General features: G+C 50.9%; 5 protein-coding genes across 5 annotated transcripts; 2 read left to right on the forward strand and 3 right to left on the reverse strand.

Annotated features, from left to right (window-relative positions):
* Positions 1-2,462: 2,462 nt before the first annotated feature.
* CTAM01_03846 (uncharacterized protein) lies at positions 2,463-3,068 on the forward strand (the record flags this gene model as incomplete). Its single annotated transcript, XM_060519877.1, has 2 exons — positions 2,463-2,535; positions 2,812-3,068. Coding segments are annotated over 2 exons (330 nt in total), but the record flags the coding sequence as incomplete, so codon positions are not given.
* A 900-nt stretch (positions 3,069-3,968) lies between these two features.
* On the reverse strand, positions 3,969-4,866 carry CTAM01_03847 (uncharacterized protein; the record flags this gene model as incomplete). The annotated part of the gene is made up of 2 exons (XM_060519878.1): positions 3,969-4,595; positions 4,648-4,866. 2 exons carry the CDS (start codon positions 4,864-4,866, stop codon positions 3,969-3,971), a joined length of 846 nt encoding a protein of 281 aa, XP_060385299.1.
* A 1,326-nt stretch (positions 4,867-6,192) lies between these two features.
* CTAM01_03848 (uncharacterized protein) lies at positions 6,193-8,216 on the forward strand (the record flags this gene model as incomplete). The annotated part of the gene is made up of 4 exons (XM_060519879.1): positions 6,193-6,598; positions 6,656-6,920; positions 6,969-7,480; positions 7,531-8,216. The coding sequence occupies 4 exons, from the start codon at positions 6,193-6,195 to the stop codon at positions 8,214-8,216; spliced, it is 1,869 nt and encodes a 622-aa protein (XP_060385300.1).
* A 1,251-nt stretch (positions 8,217-9,467) lies between these two features.
* Positions 9,468-9,763, reverse strand: CTAM01_03849 (uncharacterized protein; the record flags this gene model as incomplete). Its single annotated transcript, XM_060519880.1, has 2 exons — positions 9,468-9,521; positions 9,569-9,763. The coding sequence occupies 2 exons, from the start codon at positions 9,761-9,763 to the stop codon at positions 9,468-9,470; spliced, it is 249 nt and encodes an 82-aa protein (XP_060385301.1).
* A 3,804-nt stretch (positions 9,764-13,567) lies between these two features.
* On the reverse strand, positions 13,568-15,002 carry CTAM01_03850 (G-protein coupled receptor; the record flags this gene model as incomplete). Its single annotated transcript, XM_060519881.1, has 3 exons — positions 13,568-14,369; positions 14,415-14,681; positions 14,728-15,002. The coding sequence occupies 3 exons, from the start codon at positions 15,000-15,002 to the stop codon at positions 13,568-13,570; spliced, it is 1,344 nt and encodes a 447-aa protein (XP_060385302.1).
* Positions 15,003-15,095: the final 93 nt, after the last annotated feature.

Raw genomic sequence — 15,095 nt, forward strand, 5'->3', positions numbered from 1 at the left:
AGTGAGGTGACGAGAACCTGAGGCAAGTCCAATATTCAGAACTTGGAAGAGGTGGTACCCGGAACGGCCTGGCAACGAGACCGAATCCTGCGGGAAGGATCGATAAAAGAGCTGTCTTGGAAAAGGAGAAGAAAGGGAAGGCAGATGCACCGTTGGAGAAGAAAGTGAAGGTGCGTTAATGGTCAATGGAATGCCTAGAGAAGGGAAGAACCTGGAAGTGGAAGGGGCGAAAGTGGCAGGATGAATTATATCCTTGCTCGCTCCTGCCCATGTCTACTGCACACCTGCAAACGACCCCATCGTAGGTACCTACATACCGATACCTTACCAGACTTGCCTACCTACCTCAAGCTTGTACATGCATCTCCTGCATCTCCTGGGCGACATCCAATGTCTCTTCTTCCCCCCTCTTCCGAGAAGGATACCTTTCCTCACCGAGTTGACCCTGCTTTAGTCTGCCACTTTCTGAGGTACGCCAGTGAAAGAGGGTGTACCAGTCTTTCTTTTCCTCAGCAAAACCTATACTGCGCCAATGCCGCGTGGAGGTGGGGAACGTCTTGCGGGAAGTCCACATCGCGGGTTTAGCCTCCAGGCCTGAGGAGGAGAGAAGTTCCAGGCCGCCACTATCAGCTGCAGCTTGTCTCTTCCCACGTTGACGCGAGGCGCTAGCCTCATGGGAGATCTACACTCGCCAACCGGGACGTGGAGGTGCTCGTGCTAATCTGCCATCAAAGGACATTGCGAGAGAGCTCCTCCTAAACCGGCCATTTCTCGACGCCACGATTGTTCAAAAAGCTTGAGCCCCCAAAGCCGGACGACGACGCCTTTTTTTTTTCAACGATAAACGCCATATCCATTGATTCACCACAAGGCCTCGCCGACGGGCTTCGAGCCGGCCCTCATCATCAATGCCTACGCACCAGACTTTCAAGCCACGACTGATATCGAGTCCACGCTCTCGTACGAGTTGATAGGCTTTCGGGAGAGCAACGATACCATCCATCACGTTAGCTCGAATATCCCAAGAAACGAACTCCATCTGTGCGCAACGCCTCACGAACCTACGACCCAGCTGTCAGGTTAGGCGCGTCTTAGTCTTGCTCTTCAACCGCTCGGACTGCCGAAGAACTACGCCATTGTCCGAACGAGGCATTGGAGTCGCCTGCTTCCTGGCCTTATCGTCGATGTCGGACCCCGTCGCGATAGCTTCAACATCGGAGACCGCCCAATCGGCCTTGAAATCAAGCCCTCCATCGCCCAGGCCTATCCAAAAACGTCCGCCATCGTGACTCTGTCCCCTATAATCGATCAAGCCGCAGCCAATGGCCTACTTGACTATCCCTTTCTTCATCTGGCCGCTCAGCTTTGCCGTCTTTCCAGATGATAAACCAATTACAACGGGAAATCCAGCCATGAGGCAATTTCTTGCCTGCAGGCGGCCGCTGCAGTGTATACCTTGGCAAGCGAGACATGTCTCGAAGCTCCTTGATAGGACCACCAAGGTCGGTGACCGGTGCTTTGCATCATATGCGGGAAATTCGTCCTTGTACCGAGATTGAGCTTGTGACAATGTTCTGCTCTCGCATCAGCCCCTGCTGACCATTGCCTAGCTATCACCTGTTTGCTCTTTTGCGGCTGACCTTGCGTGTGCTACAGCCGTCATCAGTCTGACTTGAAGCCCTCCTCACTGGCCAGTTCTCCGGAAGACTCAGACATACGCACGTCGTACCTTGCCTACGCATTATGCACTGCTACAAAAGGCCGCTATTTTCCTCGCTCGCTCGCTTCTTTATCGTCCAGCACTACGGAGAGTTTAACGTCGGTCCTAGACCACGCCCGATGCGTCGTGGCCAAAATGTCAAACCATGTGGGAGAGGTGCTCCGTGCTTGTTGGGATGGAGCTATCGTGATCCGATCTTCCTCCGGTATTCAGTGGTAGGCCGTTAGGAGATGTTGGAACATGTTTGTGGCCAGGCCCGTTGGCAATTTCGAGTTGGTCGCAGGTGATGGTTGGCAAACTGGGCCCTTTGGGGGTAAGGTATGCCGCATCTAGAAAGGGCTCAAGAGTCAAGACACTCTTCTGGATGGCACGAACGGGAAGTGGAAAGACCACAAAGGCCCTCTGACTCTGGCTGGAATTGAGCTGGGACCTGCTTGAGACCTCGTTGGATTGGGTCTTTGTTGGAATAAGCAAAGGGAAAGAATGTTTGCTCTCCATTGTCGTTGGTTGGCAAACTCGCTTAAAGTGGCCAAGTGAGCCGCCAAAAGGATAGTGGAGGGTGGCATGGATCGCTCCGCGGCGCACCTGGGCGTATTGGGCTTGGCCGGACGATGCCATCGCTGAGTCGTGAGTGGTCCCTGGGCTACTAAGGTGCCTTAGAGTAGGCTTGCCAGCAGTTACGGCCGCCAGGACGTGCCCCGCAGACTGCAAAGTCCCCTGACACTGGCCCCCTAGCGGCGCCGCTGCAGTGGGAAGCTGGAACCTGACCACTCACGAACCACCTTGTCCCCCAAGACGGTTTAGATCTGGCAGACCTCAGGGGTGGCCCTGCCCCGGATTGCCGTCTCCCTGCAGATCCACCCGCGCCCTGAATCCAATCTGTGATCCCGACTCTTCCACCTTGCAGACGACATCCCAGTGGCCCTCTTTCCCTGCCTTGCACTCCATCTCACTCTTACCTTAGCCTTTGGGTTGAGTCTTGCGAGTCTTCCAACGCCAACACCAAACATCGGACTACGATGCCACCGCCGTGGCTTCGCAGCTAGCCACTTATCAGCCCCTGCTCAAGTGTTGACGTTTGCCCAGACCAGTGGCCCCCTGGACCCCTTCACAAACACATCCACGACGTCTCATCGTCTGCTCTCTGCTCCCAACAAGCGGTCTGCCGGTCCGAGTCTCTGGAGTCCGCTTCGAGCGGGTACTGTGTAGGCTGCAATGCCACCATATCGCCCGGATCGTCACTTTCTCGCCGGGGTCATGGACATCCCCGGACGACTTGACCGGATGCCTTCCGCAAGACGGTCTGCCGGGACCTACAGAGCCACCAGACTGCAGAGTTGACAGCTGAAGACCACTGTTTAACTCCATCGTTTTGCAGTACTAGAGGATTGCCGCAGTACATATAGACGCTACCCTGCCCTCGAATTCCGCACTATTTAACCTCAACCCTTTTTATAAGTCTCCTATCCTTTTTTCTATTCTACCCTCTCCCTCGTTAAGGGATTACTAGAATCGTAGTTTTAATAGCTTATTAATAAGCTAATATTATTATTTAGAAATAAGTAACCCACTCTTATATATAAGTACTAAGAGTCTTATTATTATAGAAATAGTAATAGATATATTAAAGTATTTAAAAGAGCTTTTTAATAAACTTCTAATACTATTTAAAGCGATTATCCTCGAGCTATAAAAAGAAGCTAAGGCGTTATATTAATACGGCCCTATCTATCTTATTAATATTAATAATACCTTTTTTAGTATAAAATATATTAATAATATTTTATAACCGCGTTACTACGCTTTATAAATCGTACTTAATAATAGCGAGGATTCTAGCGTTTTTCTTTAAGTTTTTTATTAAAGTTGTTATTATGGGGTTAGTTTAGTTATTAGTATTTTAATAAGTATTTTAACTTAACTTAGAGGCTCTTATAACTCTTAATAAGAGGCTTTTAAGGGACTTATAACTAGACTTTTCGCTTATTACGGGCAAAGCTATTATAATTAAAGCTATAATAATTAAAACTATAGCGCTACTTATAAACCTTAATAATAAGTAATTAGTAATATAGTTATTTTTCTTTTATAATAAGCTTAAAAAAATATCTTAATTTAAGTACTAAATAAGTACTATACTATTTTATTAAAACTATATTCTTGTACTTATGACTTAGAAAGAATTAACTTTCTTCGATAACAAGGTACTCAGACAGCTGAAGACGACACGACCGCGTCTGTCATGGACTCATAGAGAGATTCTGTACGACGGCTTCCCCGCCGGTCTTGCCGCTTCGCTGCGGATCGAGAGGAGCACCGCCTTGAGTCGAGAAGGCAGCTTGCAGCTGTCTTCAATGGTGCGAGGGCACTTTGCAAAAACGGAAGCAAACACGGCCCCAATGCTTCCCCATCGCATGGCTAGCTCACTTTCGTCCAGCACGAATGGTATGCACCAGGCAATTTGGATTCCAAAGATGTGGCTAGTTTCCACAAAGACGCAACTCGACGCGCGAACTTGTCGATAGTCCACAGCCCCCAAAGATAGCAATGGGTTTTGCCATGTGGCCGGCGACGTAAGCTTCGCACCGTCCCTTTCGCTGAAAGCTTCCATGGGCGCCGTCTTGGAGTGTTCGAGGCAGGGGCAGTAAGGCAGGACACAATGAGCATGTCCTGGTCTGCCTGCCCTTTTGCGTTCCATTCTGGCCAAGAATGAGGGTCGCAACGTGCCTGGAGTCAAGGGAGGCCGGGCAATGGAATTCTGCTGTTTGACAATGCGAAACCCGTTGACGGTTCGGAACGGTTCGTGAAGAAGAGCATTCATCTCAATATTTCCTCCACCAATGTGGCACGGCGCGTTGCGTCCCGTTGATGTTGGCTGCCACAAGTCGCCGCTGTTGTGCCTGGTGCAACTGGCAGTTCGGACGTACAGTCACTTCTTGTCTGTGAGCGAGGGCAAAGTTGACGATGCCGGCTGGGACGCCCTTGTCTGGTGGTGGTGGAATAAGCAACGCGGGAGGAGGACGGATTGAGACAATGAAAAACACTTGCCGATCAATGTCCAATGATTCTAAACCAGCACGACCAGATGGATGGGGGGCCCAAGGGCCATGACCGGCAGGACGCCACAAAATCTCAGATGACTGCATGGGCTATCGGCGAGATTGAGAGGGGAGCCAAGACCAAGGGGGTTCAAGGAAAGCCGGTTGTGTTAGTCCCAATTCGATATATGGACAAGCCGGGGAGCACAAATTCATACTGGACCTTGATCAACCGCCGACTCGGCTTGCGAACCAACCTGCTTGCCCAACAGTATCAACTGGTGTCCTGGTCCTATCCATAGCACGGTACATAATCAAACGGACACGTACGATCACACATTGTCGAACCTGGTTCCTGTTGGAGGAGAGAAAGTAACTACCTATTTGTACAAATACAAATCTCTCGGAACGGGCCACTCACTCTCTTCTGACGCACTCTTCCCGCTCTTGTGTCATTTGTTTCTATTCTTCATCAAGTACCGAGAGGCTGGCCCGTTTGTAGGTTGCGCACTTCATACTCCCGATTCCACAGGTTGTTGTTGTCGGCCGCACCGGATCTCGACCTGGAGTTATCATCCCTCACGTTGCATTTCGCATCTGCGGCGCGTGTCGAATCTCCTGCAGCTGCCGCACAAGCACGACGACAACCGGAAGCGACGCTCGTACACGTCAACTGTCAACTGCCATCTATCTGCAGTTTCGCATACCGCATCTTTGCGTCCGCGTCCGCGTCCGCGTCCTCGTCCTCATCCTCGTCTTCCCTCGGTCCTTCCTTCCCCCGGCTTCTATTCTATACCTGACGTCTCCTGCCTTCACAATTGATACAGGTTTCGCGTGGTCCTCCTGATACACTAGCGCCCTTCTCAATCAGAACTGCACCTGCCTCTGCCACATCGTGATTGCCCTTTCTTCTCCTGCCATCTTTTCTCGGAATTGGCCAACCAACACATTCAGCTTCCTCCGTACACCACCTGCCGACGTCGGCTTCCCATTTTCACTTTGTCGAATCTTCCCTCCCTTCGAGACGGCACTCTCGTCAATCCGATTTCTTGCATCTCTCCCCTATTCAACCTTCGGCGGCTCTCCTCCATGGTCCAGACTGTCGGTCATCGCAGCTTTTCAACCTTTCACCCCTGCGACTTCCTATCGCCGACCGCAACTGCATCTTAACTTCATCCTCACTCACTTCTACGACGCGAATCATCGGACGGATTACGTCCTCGGCCTCCACAGGACCCAAACGTTCAGCAACACGCCGTTTTCCGAGCTTCGGGCATGCGATTGATCGGCCGGTTCAAGCTCACAATTTTGCGTCTCAATCAGCATCAAAGTCGGCTGGCCGTATATTCACAGCATCCCTAACATCTCACCTGGCCACTCGGATCGTTATTGCAACACACGTCTCTCGTTCGGACCGACGAGAAACGACTCGCAATGTGGGAAGTCGTGTGGACGGACCCCGACAGGGAGTCGAGGAAGGAGCACCGCGAGAGGAAAGCAGTTGAGCGGGAGCACAAGGATAAGACCAGAGCATCAAGGAGTTCCATGTCCACTCGCAGCTCTTCATCGTCCGACAACAAACCGTTCAGCTTCTTCGGATCTAGGAGTCTTAAGAGGACACTGACACCATCGAGCACCAAAACATCCGCCACACACGCTCTCAAAGCCCCGAGCATCGATAGCACATTCAGAGGCTCGCTATTGTCAGCTGTCTCGGAGCCACCGCCACTACCCACGGAGCTCCCATGTAGCCCCGTTACCACGGTCGACCGCACTTACATGCCGCAAGAGCAGCATTCTGTCGAGTCACAGCAGAGCTCACCAATCTCATCCAACAGAGGTAGACAAGCCCAATTCAACAAGCTTGCCACAGCTCACTGATATTCAGGATTCCTAGACTCTGTTTTCTCCAAGTGGACAGACACCTCTATGGGTGGTCCGACATCCCCATGCAATACATCGGTCGCCGAGTCGACGTCGGCAAAGAGGGAGCATTACGTGCAGACCCTCGGCCCAACCTCATTTATCACCAAAAGCACAGAGGTCACCATCCTGCCTCGTACGATAGAAAACGATATCTCAGGCATGATCTCTCATATAACCATCACAGCTGAGCCAGTCAAGGAGGAGCCCCCAACGCCTCCACGTTCTCCAGCGGCGCAGTAAGTACCTCGCAATCCCCTTACAGCATCGTCACTGACAAGATACAGGCCGGCGGTAACAGCCATGATATCACCGGCCATGCTCGACTCGCCTGTCAACCTTTTTCCTGGCCATTCTAGTCCGCAGCGTTCATTACGGCGAGTTCCTTCATGGTCCATGGCCTTCAAGCCCAACAACCCAGACTCCTGGAGACCACCAGATGCCTGGGACTGTGGTCCACCTCCGGAAGTGCGAACGCCAATGATTGAGGCGGTCATTGAAGAGACACCAGAGCTCGATGCCGCATGTGCCATGTCCATGGATCTTAATGGGATGCAGCGTGAGATCAGGCGAATGGCCGCTGCAAGCCATAGCATTCGCCTCTTGCGGTTGAAAGAGGTTTGGGGCGAGACCACCGATGCTAGCCTCTACAAGGAGCTTGAGATGGAAAAGAAGAGATGGATGCTTTCTTCTTTGCACAACATGGACAAGCCAGTGGAGGTGGACCAAGCGAAGGCTCATCCCAACAAAATTACTCCTGCCAAGGCGAAGAAGGTCCTCGCGCTTTACGAGACTCAGGGTAAGTAGAGGCAAAACTCAACTTTTCGTCACTCCGACTAACTTGCACAGCAACAACCTCATACCTGGCCGCCATCCACTTCAATAAGCAAGTGTACCATCTGGCTTCATCGCCGCTGTCTCACACACTCTTTCCAAATATCCACCCGGTTAATGTACCTGCCATTTCGCCATCGGCCTTCCCAGTGGCCCCGTCTCTGTTCGGCATAGTCTACTCGTTGGCACTACCGGCGCTTCTGCCATCGCCTGAAGTTCCCAGTCTTCTCAAAAATGTTCACCGGTGCCTCGCTGCCGGTGGTGCCTTTCACCTTACGTTGATCGACCCCCTTCCCGTCACGAGTACGTTGGGTCCTCTGATGCGTTCGTGGATTGAGGAAAACCTCATCTTCAACCTCGAGAAGAACTTCCGCTGCATGAACCCAAGCAAACTCTTCCCTCTGTGGTTAGCAGATGCTTCCCTCCGTGCTGAAGGCAGTACCATCACCACTGTGAGGTTTTCCGCCATACCGCCAACAGACAGACCAGACACGGCCACGACCGATGCCGAGGTGCTTGCAGATAAGGCTGTCAAGCAGGAGCTCCGTAGTATCGTCGGCCGCATGCTGTGGAGGGAAGTATGGGGACAGTACATTACTGCAGATCAGTGGTGGTGGGAGAACCCCAGAATTGTGGAAGAGTGTGAGCAGCTCAAAACAGCGTGGGAGTACAGCATCATCGAGGCGGTCAAAGAAGCGTGATGATAGTCGCTCTGTCTCAAACTGGTTGGTTCTCTCGCGAACCAAAAACGAACGGATGGAATGTTTTTGTCACTTTGAGGGAGCAGAGGTGTTTCCCTCGGTACGGCGTTGGAGGCCAGATTTCTTTCACAATACCCCCCCTGGATGGCCGACAGAGCCACTTGCTTTACATATCGGCTTGGGAAACGGATCCAACGGGACACGGTGTGGTTTTCTATGTATGCCGCTGTGCTCTCATTTATCAGGCTTCTTGGGAACTTCTGAGAGGCCGGGTGGGCCCGCAGCATTACGGAAGAAGGCGCTGCCACTATACGTTGGTATCAGCTGTATTTATTACTTTGCAAGAGTACCCAATGTCGGCAGCAGAATTATACAGACTGGAATCACGTATCGTTGCGGTGAAGTCTATGTCAGTCGGTGGATGTCGCTCGTGGAACAGACTTGCCAACCTTTGAGTGTGAAACGTATCCGGCGAGGTTCCCGAAGCTTGTGCTTGACATTTGACCGTATGGCTCGAATATTTAATGATGTGTCTGAATTTGATAGGTCGAAAGAGAAGGGCAGCAGGCAGATTTATTTGGTTTTCATTCCGGCTATGAAGGCAACCCCAGATGAGTTCGGATTTACCGGGCAGAGAGTTTCCCAGCATCCCCCCCGCACATCAAGTTCAGGAACCGACCTTCATCTTTAGAGGGCTCCACGATGATGGGACCCTGGTGTTGAGACGAACCATCGCTTGAGGGCTTATCCTGGCCCCGTCTTCCCCGCATTATCCACTTCGTTTCTGACATCGCGGGAAACTTTTGGAGAGTTTGATTCTGGTTTACAGTGTAGGGTCGGGACCACAGAGTTGGTGTCTTATGCTAGGCGTCGGAGGCCGTACTCTGCCGGCTGAATGATGCCAAGATGAGAATTTGGAGGTGCGCGTAGGTAGTGGCTCATGGGGCCGGAGGAAGGACAGTCGACACACTTGAAACACGAAAGAAATGAACGTAAGTTTGCCTAGTTCTGAGGGAACCGTGATCTGCTCGTCTTCTATCCATCCCACCCTGTTTTCTTATCAACGAAAAGATGAGAGATATTGACTGACGCGAAGAGGTTTAATGATGAACAACATGCTCATTGCTGGCCGACTTGTTTTGGATTCAACGCATTTCTTCTCGTCATTTCCTGTCCGCTCAATATCTCCACTCTCCTTCCGAAAGTGAGTGTTGATAATCTCTATACTCGTAGGTATCCTCAGAATAGTATTCATTCCGTCTCATGGTCGCAATCTTTTTTCTTTGATGTTAGCGCAAAAGGCTCTTATCAAGCTTGAGTAACACAAGAAAGGGGTCGGGGGTTCGTAGTACCTCGGGGCTTGAATCTTCTCTTCTCTTCTCGTCAAGTACCTCGTTCTCATCTTCTCTCTTCTCGAGGAGTTCCTCAATTTTCTCCTCCTGTTTGGAGGTTTGCATATCGTTGTTATCGCAGATGATTATTGTGGCGAAACCCGCTGTGTAGAGGCTGACTAGGGAGACGGCTAGGAAAGTTGCAAAGAGCGGCATCATGGAGGGAAGTGATGGAGGTATACTGTTGAAGAGGGTAGGTGTATTCGAAGTTGGGGCGGAATGAAAGCTGGCGGGATGATGTCTGTTATAGTTGATATTGGAAGAGGAAGTTGATGTTGTCTGATATTTTGTAAATGCGATGTGTATGTGTTGGGTTTGATGGTTTCTCTTCTTGTCACGAGTATATCAAAGATATGGAAGGAAAAGTTTGCATCTCCTCAAGGTTTCTGTCTGTAATAACCATACCCCATCGTGAACAGCGACGGCTGCTCAACCTTTGCGGGCTGAAGCGGTTTGCCAACCTTGAGTTACTATTCGCGGCACATGGTGTCATTTGGGGGCAGATATTACCCATTAATACACATGCAAAGGTTTCGAAAACGGAGTTGACGACATATTTTTCCACGATGATACTGAGATTTGAAACAAGGTTATCGAGTTCCTCGACTTATAATGCTTCTATAAAGACTACATCGCGTGGAAGTCTGGATGGAAGATATGAAGCTAAGCAATCTACACCTCACTCCGACAGAGGGAAAATGAGCATTAGAGCGAAATGTAGTACTAGAGTCGGCCTTGGGCAAGAATATCGGTTTGTAGGATATCAGCATCTTCTCAAATCCGACCTCGCTCCGTCGCACTCGTGCCATCTCCTCAAAGGACATTAGCAAACGTATCTACCTACGAGAAGGGCGAGTGTACAGCCCGATTCTTCCGTTGTATAGCCAAACCGCACCAGGTCAATACAGTGATTACGGATAGCCACAGAGATGAAAGAAAAAAAAAAGCAGTCATACGATTTGTAAGGCACATACACGTGTTGCGTCCCCAAAACTGCGGTACTTCTTGCGCTTTGACGTCCCTCTGGTAAGAAAGTCCCAAAAAAAACAGGGCTTGCTAGGAGCAGCCACTGCCGTTGAAGAACGCCCTAGATCTTCATCACCGTTGAGAGAGACTGAGAAAAAGTCGGCGGGCAAGGGGTGGGCTGACTTGGACTCGACCGTACCGGCATTCGTTGGCATGTGGGTGTATCTGGCATTGTTGTTGTTGTTTTTTTGCCTCGGGACTCGGGCAGACGGTATTCGTCCCGCCACTACTTCGTTATCTCTGAAGTTGGGGGGATGTTAATATTGTGATTGTAATTATTATTATGTAGTGATCCGCGGCCCGCGCGATGCTTTTGTTGCAGGTACGCTGCAGGGCGAACATATCCATACATATTGCATCGGGCCGTCTGGGAACCGTCATTGCTTTATCTGAGTTTGTGTCTCGGGTCTGGTGGCTCGTTAACTCGTTGAATGCTCGAGTCACATCGTCATCGACGAAAAAGAAGAAACGATGGATGTCAAATGAGGTACGGCCATATGACGGCCACAGGTGATGCAAGGGCACCATCATCCTACGTGCCCACACAAGTTATCACGATGAATGAGAGCGCGCGCGGGTTCACTTTCCGTCCGGATCCTCGGCCTCCACCAGCACGCGGGAAGAAAAATCAGCCACGTAAAAACGAAAATTTCCAAAGCTGGGCCCGTCCCACCGTAGCTTAGACATGCATTTCGGAAATCGTGTGATCCAGACCCCCAGAAAGCAACCGTGACGGCAGATGAAACGGGATCGTCGGGAGTGGTTTACCATTCGAGAGAGCAAGTGCCGTGGTACCGTGGTATCGTCAAATGTTGCTTCGTCGGGACTCGGGGAATTTCGACTGCTACAGTGCTACTGTCTGCATGCCTGCATCGTCTTGCATGCGACTTCTTACACTAGAGAATGGATATCAATAGTCCCGTTTCTCGATGAGGATCAGATCTTCGACCGCGGCATTTCTTGTCGTTTGGTACACTAAATTGGTGCTGCCATTTGTCTGGATGGTTCCTCCACGGGCCAGGAACCGTCCTGAGCCCGCGGTGTCTATTATGTACGTATAGAGTAATAGTGTGATGTCGGGGGTATAGGGCGACAAGGATTGAAATGCTTGCCAAACCGTCAGAGCAGAGCAGAGAAGAGCAGGTGAAGGAGGGGTTCCAATAGCAAGAGCAGTCACTTCTAAACTATGTTGGCGGGAATATTGCGAATCGGCGAGACGAAGCAACCCGCCCAGTTCAACACTCCAAAACCAACATCACCTCTAGCTTCGAGACCATAGTGATTAATACAGTATCATTCTAGCCAACGCAGGCAAACAAACCAGGGCAGATGCAACGGAAGAGCACGGCGAGCTCGAGGTGATCCCTTGCATCGAAGCCAAGATTCGGGGAAGCAAATCCGCCCGAGAAGGCATCGCCAAGTTACCAACTCCCCCCACGCTCTTCCATCGTTCTCTGTTATTCCCGCAGCCATTATCTGAGGACGAGGTGCGCGATTGTCAATCAGGTCGACTTTCAAAAGTACATGCAGTAATGAACACCCCTGTATGCCCCTGCATGCGCGCCGCCAAGGTTCCCCTCCAACTTGGCTTTGTGGGATTGCGTGGGATCTTTTTTCTCCAGAAACCCACTGGGCTGGGAAAGTGGGTTTGCGTGGGAATTGGGAATGGAATGGTACTCGGGCAATTTGCTCCATCTTCTCTGCAACCCTCAAGTCCAGCGCAGACCTCGTCCCAAAGGATAGGGGGGCGGTGTATCCGTAATTCTTTCTGTCTCTCTTTCTCTCGAGTAAAGATTGACTAAAATCTTCATCAGCGTCAAGCAATGCAAACTTACAAAATTTGGTCTGCACAAATTTTCGTCAGTCCTGACTAAAGACTTCATTCCTAGTACACTGCGTACCTGCTCAGTGACATGGCTCCCAGCTAGGATTTAGACGAGTGTCCCCTGAGAAGAGATCAGCCAGCCACAGAAACACCGACAGCAAGTCAAGACGGGAGGCTGTAACACGAAGCCCGACACTCAAGAGACGAAAGGAATGGAGAGCAGCAAAGCAAGGCAGGAAGAAAGAGAAAAATAGGACACAGACAACCCCCGCGTCCCAGCAGCCGTCTGCATAACCAAAAGACAAACGTGAGGTGCCGGCAGTTTGGCACCCTGGAAAGGGACCACGAGTTCGTTTGCTCAGCTTTGCTCGTGCAGCTGTCTTCGCAGAACACGCACCGCCCCGAGAAACGTGCGTTTGGAACAATTTCTGAGCTCACGGACAGTTGGGAGTGTCGATCCATTACGTTCTCTGCAATTAGAACGAGAGAAAAAAGAGTCCAAGCACTACCCGCAACATACATACATACTTACGTGCTCTGCTTACACGGCACGGCTCCTGCGCGCGCGTAGTGCCCTGAGACGAGACCAGACGACACCAAGACGAGACGAAAAACCCAAGTCCAGACTCAGACTACCCGAGGAGGAGGAGCGCGCCGTTAGAAAAATGCAGGAACCCATCTTAGTCTTTGGGACCGACGGCACATGGAAGCGGAATGCGCTTTCTCTCCTCTCAAGTTAGTCCGTCTGGTCGTAAGCGCCAGTCTCAACGGCGTCTTTTTCATGGCGTTGTGGGCAAAATACATTTACTAGAGACAACGAGTTCGTCAAGAGACGTTACATCAAGGAGACTTCACAAGGCGAAAATGTTGAAGTTCTGCAGAGTGACAAATGAACAATAAATGATGTGTTATCTACAACCAACATAATTTACAGACAAGATCGTTATAAATATTCAGCTGGGGCATGCCAACGCAACGAATGCCCCCCAAAAGCAAAAAACTGAAACCTGCTTCCGCGGCAGGGCCTCCCAAAACAACAACATGGCTTCGGGGTATCATCCACAAGAAATTGTTTCGCTATCGTGACAAGGGCACATCTCCTTCACACACTACGACCGCGATGGCTGCTCATTCGAAGCCGGTCGACTATTCGTAAGCTCCGTTATGCTTTCACTCTCGTAGTTTTTTGTCCTGCGGTTCTGGCTCGGGATCTTGAACTGGTCGCTGTGCCTGAAACTACCCACAATTTCCGTCACATCTGGCCGTCGAGACGAATATTTAATATCGGTCCATAGCGTCTTGCAGGCCTTCCATGAAGTCACCACATAGATGAGCGCATTCCAGAAGCCCTGAAGCGGGAGAACAAAGGCACTCATAAACTCTAGCGGCGTCGAAGACTCCTTGGTGTGTATGACCGAGTAGACGCGGTTGGCGCTCGACGGGACCCAGGTGATCAAAATGACTGTAAAGAACAGGATCGAACACTTGGTGTAAGACCAAGCCGCGTTGTTGAGCTCGTAGTTGCGTCGACGAGCAGAGTTCATCGGCCGCTGGGCGGAAGTATCCGCCGTGTTACTTTCGGTAGGCGGGATAGCCGCTTCGGCTTGTGATTCATTGCGGCTATAGCGATTGGCAGAAATGCTGACAGAGTAAGCAGCGTTGGGTAGTCGTGGGACTGGCCCGGCTTCCGAGCCACGTCTTCCCACTGTGGCAAGACCAATAGAACCCTGAGGCTGATCCATCGCTTCCGAGGTGACGTAGACTTCGGTCGTCTTCATCGAGGTTAGAACGTCGTGGAACGAGTTCATTTGGTCGTGGTCCGAGGAGCTAAAATTGTGAAGCTGCTTTCGCTTTTGGTAGATTTCTCGGCCCGCGCGGATGTAGATGAAGAAAGTGATCAAAATTGCAATCCTGGAACAATTAGCAAAGCCCAATTGAAGCGACAAATAAACCTACCAAACGGGTCCGTAGAATGTGAGAATGCGCCAGATCTCCCACTCAGGTCGAATCCAGCACCATAATGTCGCGTTGCCATAGACCCTCAATCCATCGCCGTTCCTGACAAAGACATAGACCAGGGCTGGGATAAAGGGAATTCCATAACAGCAAACGAGATACGGTATCTCCATTCTCCGTAGTCTTTCGGCGTCGAACTTGTAGTAGAATGTCAAGTAGACGTTGATAGCCATAGTAAGCGTCCAAAATGCATCAGCCGGCATGAACCTGCAGTGTGTTAGTCGCGAACCAGTAGCGGGGCCGGTACACCAACATTTGAACCAGGAACGCCTGAAGCTGGCAGCCTGGCGAGTCCGGAGAACCAATGTAGGACCTTGCCATGAGCGTGCCAACGTTCGTCATCATATTTCCAAAGGAAGCGAAGAATACAAGCCGATTGATGGGTTTGTGGAACGCTCTAGACGAGCAAAATGTGACAATGATGAATACACATCCCAGCAGCGAGAAGACGGAGCAGGTTCGTTCTATGATACTGAGAAGGTCGAGGTCTCCTTTGTCCAAGTTGGCCTTCTCTTGGGGTGTGTCCATTTTGTCGATGGTAGTATACGGAACCGGCAAAGGCCCTTTTGTGTGGCCGGGTCGATTTACACGGTACGAAACAGCGTCAGACTGGTGTCTGCG

The sequence above is a fragment of the Colletotrichum tamarilloi genome (assembly GCF_030869305.1).
Source record: "Colletotrichum tamarilloi strain Tom-12 chromosome Unknown Scaffold_9.1, whole genome shotgun sequence".
Lineage (NCBI taxonomy): Eukaryota > Fungi > Ascomycota > Sordariomycetes > Glomerellales > Glomerellaceae > Colletotrichum > Colletotrichum tamarilloi.